General features: G+C 49.8%; 1 protein-coding gene across 4 annotated transcripts; it reads left to right on the top strand.

Moving 5' to 3' along the window:
* Positions 1-925: 925 nt before the first annotated feature.
* Positions 926-5,828, top strand: SPRY1 (sprouty RTK signaling antagonist 1). 4 transcript variants are annotated; one of them, XM_088792620.1, is made up of 3 exons: positions 926-1,054; positions 3,647-4,614; positions 4,757-5,828. In XM_088792620.1, the coding sequence occupies exons 2-3, from the start codon at positions 3,702-3,704 to the stop codon at positions 4,813-4,815; spliced, it is 972 nt and encodes a 323-aa protein (XP_088648746.1). In that variant the 5' UTR covers positions 926-1,054; positions 3,647-3,701; the 3' UTR covers positions 4,816-5,828. The 4 variants fall into 4 exon arrangements, with proteins under 4 accessions (XP_088648746.1, XP_019596982.1, XP_074194645.1 ...); XM_019741423.3 differs by lacking the exon at positions 926-1,054 and adding an exon at positions 1,081-1,899 and having other exon boundaries at positions 3,647-5,828; XM_074338544.2 differs by lacking the exon at positions 926-1,054 and adding an exon at positions 1,908-2,663 and having other exon boundaries at positions 3,647-5,828.
* The last annotated feature ends 1,228 nt before the right edge of the window (positions 5,829-7,056 follow it).

Here is a 7,056-nt window from a genome sequence, read left to right as displayed (position 1 = left end):
CTCTGTGTATTGATTTCCAATGCGTAGAGGCGTTGCTTGAACGCTGTTTGAACTCCTAAGGCATTCCAAAGGGGCAAAAGCACTTCGGCAAAAACGTGCAAGACTGCATGTTACTTTGGTTCGCTGCTGACACGCCGACTGTGCGCCGGCCTGTCAATCACAGGGAGCAGCAACAGGCAGCACATGGCAGCGGGAGGCTCGCCCCGCGTGCAAGTGCCTGGGAAGAGGGGAATTCATGTGTTTTAATCTCCAATCGTCTGTAGCAGGCACTTCAGCGCTGGAACAGGAGGGTCTGAGGACTGGGAGTGAGACCTGCCCGGAGAAGTTGACCTGCCAGGACCGCGGTGCCCTGGACGCGGCGCCCCCACTTGCCCAGCGCGCGGATCGGGAGTGCCTGACCTGCGCGGAGCCCGGGACGACGCCCCGCCTCTTCCCCCCAGAGAGTCCCCCAAACCTCGCTCCCTTCACCGCCCCCCTAAAAGAGCGGGTAAAAAGTCCCACCCCCACCCCCCCGGAGCGGCGGCCTCTGCCTCGCCGGCGTGCGCTCGCGGGCCCCGCCGGGCCTGAGCGGCTGGGTGCCCCGCTGCAGACGTCGGTTCGAGCCCCGTCCCAGGCGCCGCAGAGACTCGAACGTCCGGGACGTGGATTTTTGCTCGTCAGGAGGCCGCCACCGCCGTCTTTAGCGCGAGGAGCCCTCGGCAACGAGCAGCCAGCCCTCTGGTCCGCGCACAGCGCGCGGATCGGCGGCCCGTCTCGCAGTCTCCTCGCCGCCGCTCCTGGGGACTCGGGGAGCCCCGGAGGAGACTGTTCTGGCTCTTGGAGGGGCTGCTGGGGAAGCCCGCAGAGGTGGATGCTACTGAGCCGCGCGGCCGAGGCGAGCTGTGAGAGGTCTGCGCCGGAGCCGTGTGCTCCGCGGCCGGAAGGGGGCCGCGGGGACCGCTCCTGCCCGGCGGCGCGGGCCATGCCCCCTCGTCCGCCCCGCCGCGCTTGATGCGGCGCCTGCCTGCCGCGGCCCGCACCGGGATCTGCGTCCCCCGCCACCGCTGCGGCCTAGGTGAGTGGGGGTGGGGAGGGTGGCGGCAGGTGCGGGCGCGGGGCCGGCGATCGGTGGGCGACCGCCCGCCAGGGCGGGGGACAACCAGGCTGGGTCTGCGTCCCCAGTTTCCTGGAGCGGCGACGCCGTGGCCCGGGTTGTTCTCTTGGAGGAACCCTCCACGCGAAAGGTGGATTGGAGGAGGCTTTTGGGTGCTTCCCGGAGGGCCCAGGGCGCTCCTTGACTTGTGCGGGTGGCGGGCTTTCTGCGGCGGGGTCCCCCTCGGACTGGGACCGGCAGGGCCGTGCGCGCGCGTGTGTGCGCGCTCGTGTGTGTGCGCGTGCGAGGAGGCAGCCCCTGGAATTGGCCCGTCACCCCCCGGCAGAACCAGCCTGCAACCCCCACCCCCGAGCCCCACCTGGAGCGGGTTGGCGATCGGTGGCGCGGCGGGGAAGGTACTGCCCCTTTAAAGGGCAGCCCTCCCTCCGGAGTAATGGACACCTCAGCCTCCGCCCCCCGCCCGCCGGAGCGGGGGAGAGAACTTGTTTTCATTCATAACTTTTTCCTTTTCCTTCCTCTCCGTCAACTATTTATTCAGCGCTGGGCGCTCGGAGCGCAGAGGGCGCGCTCCCCCGCGGGCCCGGCGAAGTGGCGGCGCTGCGGTGCGGCCCCGGCCCCGGCCCCGCGCGCCCCTGCCCGGCGTTGGGAAGCGCTGCCCGCCCAGGTGCAGACGGGCGCCGTGCAGCCGTCCGAGCCGCGGGCGTGCTCCGGGGGCCCTCCGATTTTGGGAGCTACTCGGTGGGGACGCAGGCAGGCTTCGGAGGTTCCGCGGCGACCCTTAGGATGTGAGGGGCTGGTCCGGAAAGGTATCGACGGCGAGCGTGTGTTCTCGGGGCGAGCCGTTGGCCCAGAGCTCGTGAGCGCGCGTGGGGCTGGATCGGGGACTGTCACTCCTGGCCAAGGGGCTTTGCTTCGGACCGGAGGTGGCTCGTTTTCTTTTTTATCTGGTAATCGCCTTTACCGGCCAGCAGGAACCGGGTGACCACAGTCATTGAAAACGCAGCTTACAGTGGTGCCTGGGGCTTTTCCTACGCGCTGCAAATCCATCTCCACCGCGCTTTCCTGTGTGTGGACTCCGACTGGATTCTTTTACGGACTCTGCTTTCAAAGCCCTGGTTTAACAAGTTCTGCGCGAGGAGCCGTGCTGTTGTGCAGTCACGATGGGCTGGTTTTCAGCCCTTAAAGGGCTCCAGGGCTGAACCCAGCAGGTTGTGGACGTGTTAGTCCTCATGTACTGAGAAGGTGGAATAATGCAGAAGTTTGGGAGGAGGAGGGAGGGAACTGCAAGAAGTCAACACAGAAGACAGTCTGGGGACACTTCCTTTAGTCATTAGGTGAAATGGACTTCTTCTCTGTGCTTTGTTCCTTAAGCTGGTGTTTTTTGGATCAAGGTGGTAGTGGAGAAGGGGCATTTTTCTTTTCCTTCTTGAATTGGATCAATCTGTAGACTTTGGAAGGAATTTGTGTGAAAAATATTCTAGCTTACCACTGACTGAAAACGGAAACGTTTTTATGTTTGGTAGTTTGTTTTATGAAGAGTACATTATAAATGAGAAGCAATTTACTATTGGTAAGGAAACACAAATGCTTATTTTTATCAGGATGTTGCCGTGCCTGTTACAGGAAGCACATTGATTCAGAGTTGGCAGTGCTTTTGAGAATGAAGATCTGTCATGTAAATACAGATTTTTAAATGAGAGGAAATGCAGATCATTAAAATGGCTGGAATTTTCCCTTTACTGCTTTAAAGGCCGAACGCTTACTTGTGCATGCAAGTTATCTATCTCATTATGTGAGCGAGCTCTTATTTAAACTTTAAAAAATCCTTTATGATTTCAAATGTGAATATTCTCACATGAACAGAACTGTACCTTGAGTTGTGTGTGTGCACATTAGTGGCTATAAAACAAGAACTGTTGTATTCATCCATATTCATTTTGCATCTTGTACATTAATAATGAGCTCGCTTTAAAATCCTGGTGGCTACAGAAAATGACTTCTTATTTTGAGAATCCATTTTAGTTTGGGATCTCCTTGATTGCCTTTTTTAATGCATGAGGTATACCTTGACTAATTTCCTCAGTAATCTAATGCTTGTAACAGCAAACAAATAAAAAAGCAACAGCACCAAAGCCATTTTTTTTTTTAAGTGGGTATTTTCCTTTACGGAAAACACTGTTGAAGTGATGCTGAGATTTCCACTCCAGTGCTTATACTCAATATTCCCTACAAGGGCATACTCCATTTTAATTACTCTAGATTCACAAACAGGAAGGCATTGCTTTTTCTTGATTTTGCTTCTTTAAAAGTTGAAGAAACTTCTAACTTTTATGGCATGGGGTCTCTTGCTTACATTCTTTTTCTATGATGTGGTCCCCGGCCTCTCTTGGAATTGAACTCTGTCCAGGACCCCAGCATCACTAATCCGCGGATAAAGGAGATCATTACCAGGTGGTTTAGGCAATTTGTGACTTGACAGGGTTTTTCCCCCCAAAAGTACTTCCTGTCATTTATTTTCTCTCTCTGTTTTTTTCATGTTTGATTTCCCTTTAGGATTTCAGATGCATGCCAGGTCCCCACTGATTGCCAGAATTCGAGATCACTACACATGGATCCCCCAAATCAACATGGCAGTGGCAGTTCGTTAGTTGTGATTCAGCAGCCCGCACTGGGTAGTCGGCAGAGGCTAGACTATGAGAGAGAGATTCAGCCTGCTGCTATTTTGTCCTTAGACCAGATCAAGGCCATCAGAGGCAGCAATGAATACACGGAAGGGCCGTCAGTGGTGAAAAGACCTGCTCCTCGAACCGCACCAAGACAAGAAAAGCACGAAAGGACTCATGAAATCATACCGATCAATGTGAATAATAACTATGAGCATAGACCTACGAGCCACCTGGGACACGCAGGCCCCTTGACTAATGCCCGAGGCCCCATTTTGAGCAGATCCACCAGCACTGGAAGTGCAGCCAGTTCTGGGAGCAACAGCAGTGCCTCTTCCGAGCAGGGGCTGTTGGGAAGGTCCCCGCCAGCCAGACCAGTCCCTGGCCATCGGTCTGAAAGGGCAATCCGGACCCAGCCCAAGCAGCTGATTGTGGACGACTTGAAGGGTTCCTTGAAAGAGGACCTGACACAGCACAAGTTCATTTGTGAACGGTGTGGGAAGTGCAAATGTGGCGAGTGCACCGCTCCCAGGACCCTGCCTTCCTGTCTGGCCTGTGACCGGCAGTGCCTTTGCTCTGCTGAGAGCATGGTGGAGTACGGAACCTGCATGTGCTTGGTCAAGGGCATCTTCTACCACTGCTCCAATGACGATGAAGGGGATTCTTACTCGGATAATCCTTGCTCCTGCTCCCAGTCACACTGCTGCTCTAGGTACCTGTGTATGGGAGCCATGTCTGTATTTTTACCTTGCTTGCTCTGTTACCCTCCTGCCAAAGGATGCCTAAAGCTGTGCAGGGGGTGTTATGACTGGATCCATCGCCCAGGGTGCAGATGCAAGAACTCCAACACTGTCTACTGTAAGCTGGAGAGCTGCCCCTCCCGGGGTCAGGGTAAACCGTCATGATTTGGGGAGGTGGGTCGGACCTCCTGAACTTCTAGCTTTCAAGCTGTGGCTGTTCCAGAAGATGCTATTACATACTGGTGTTTTTTTCTTTACAGTTTCTCCCTGTTTCCCGCCTTCTCCTCCCCTGTCCCCAAGGTTTGACTCATGGATTTAACTCCAGTGGATGGTCTTCAGTAAGCGTGGACTGACACTGCACCTGGCCCCCACTTGGGACAGGAGCCTCTGCCCTCCCCTGGAGAGAGGGTGTTGAGAGCCAGTGGGGTTTTTGTGTAGCCTTTTTGTTCTGCAAGCAACGTGCCCAGGCGACAGTGATTTAGAGCTGATTTTGATGGGGTACTCTGGGAGCAGGGAAGTTGGTTTTTAAAGAAGCAACCATTTAATTGCTTAAATAAGCTATGTATTAAATCTCTCTCCAGTTAGGGCTGTCTTCATAGCATTGGCCCCTTAAGTAGCATGGGGGATATATTTGTGCTACAAGATAAAAACTCTCCTTTAACCACTGCCCTTGCCCAGCCCCTCAAAGTTGTGTCCCCTCAGTTTTCGCATCTTCTAGAGGTGCCAGGTATTTCTTTTTTTTGCCTGTGTAATTTTAGATTGGCTTTACGATGTAAATCTTCACATTGGAGATAATATTGGTTGTATCTTGTTCATCCTTATTCTAGCTTTCGTGTTTCCGAAGGATTCAGCTGCTTTCCTTCTGCACCCCATGCTTTCACCAAATTTCTCTGGTCATTGAGGGCACTTGGATAACTGAAGTTAATATTTATAGCTGATGAGACTACAGGTGTCACAGAACTCTGCTGCCTAAAGTGATCTTGGCTCTTGGGTGGTCCTTTTGACCCCTTGGTTAGTTAACAGTGGAGTAATTCTAATCTTTTCTGTGTTTTCAATGCCTTAACCACAAATTGTGGTGCTTTTTGTATATTTTATGTATAAATCACAAAGTTGAATTCTGACTATTTTTAAGACAAAAGTCTGTTAAACTTTTTTATTGTAAAGAATATTTATTATGCGAATCTCTATTATTTTATGATATTTATTACAAAAGACTGTTGAAATGTACTCATGTCTGACTATAACAAAATATCAATACATAACGGAAAATAAGGTGACACGAAGAAAGTACGTATGTTAACTATAATGCAGAAAATATATTAATTAACGAAACTGTCTCTTGATTTCTTCATTTCTTAGCCTGTAGTGTGGTAGTGATGTTTGTCATTTGTTTTGACTCTTTCTTCATTCACACCCATTTTATTTCTTTCCCTTCACATACTGAATCTAGACACAGGTGAGCTCAAATTTTGAACTACACAATAACCTGGAAAATGTATTAATCAAAAGTTTGTAATCCAAATCCTGTTTCAACAAATTCTCAAGTGCATCAGTATGAAGTGAAAATTTTTTGTAATTAATATAGTCACTCCCTACTTTAGCTATTTGGTGAGCAAGAGGTTTTGTGGATGTTGTCGTCTCTTGGAATGGGACCTATCTGGAAGTTTTAAGAAATGGCCATCATAATTTTCTTGGGTTAATCAGAAATTAGTCTTCATTCGCAGAACTTCTGTCTGTAGGTGTGCTGGGTATCTCAGCACTGTCACTTTAATAAAACATTCTAGAAGTTAGAGGACACCAAGGAAATAGTTCACATCATCAAGGAGATATTTTAAAAACAGTCCTGTTCCCACCTTTTCCTTTCTTTTAATAAATCTTTAATGAAAATTATATTTTGTCATGTCCTGTGGAATAAGAAATCTGAGTGTCTGAAACTTTATATGAAAAAAGTAATTTTTTTAGTTTTTAGTCTGCTGCAACCACCACATAGCTAGAATCTTTGGGTCTGATACAATTTGTATCCCATTGAGTCCTCAGACTCAGTTTCACTAACTCCCCATGACACAGTGATATGTCGAACCTGAATAATGAATGATCTGTGTTTGAGAATAGCATTTTGACATAATTTGACCCCAGGATTTAGGCTTTCAGAACTCTCACCCAGCCTTTGATTGGGTTGGTATCTCTTAGATGATTTGGCTCCTAGTTTTAGGAGTATTTGCTCTTTGTAAATAGGCTTTAATTTTGTTTTAATCAGACAAGGCATGAGTGACAAGCTTGTTTTAATGCTGTTTGATGAAGCCATGAAACGTATTAGTTGGCATTGTGGCATTTGATATAATCAAATAGTTTATCCTCTGAAAGCACATGAATATTTGTGTTTTGGAGGCTACTTCATAATCTATAGTATTTCAAAATGTGAACTTCTTTCCGCTCGTACTCATGTGATATCACTGGTCCCTTAATACTGAGTATTTCATTGAGATCTGGCTCCTTAATGAAGTGTATAAATACAGACTCCCTCAAAATACTCTGTAACTTTGTTCTGTTACTATTCAGA

Source organism: Rhinolophus sinicus, chromosome 15, assembly GCF_057876585.1.
Source record: "Rhinolophus sinicus isolate RSI-liver-muscle chromosome 15, RSI-T2T, whole genome shotgun sequence".
In the NCBI taxonomy this organism is placed as follows: Eukaryota; Metazoa; Chordata; class Mammalia; order Chiroptera; family Rhinolophidae; genus Rhinolophus; species Rhinolophus sinicus.
The sequence above is the reverse complement of the archived record's forward strand: the minus strand, read 5'-3'. Positions and strand labels throughout refer to the sequence as shown.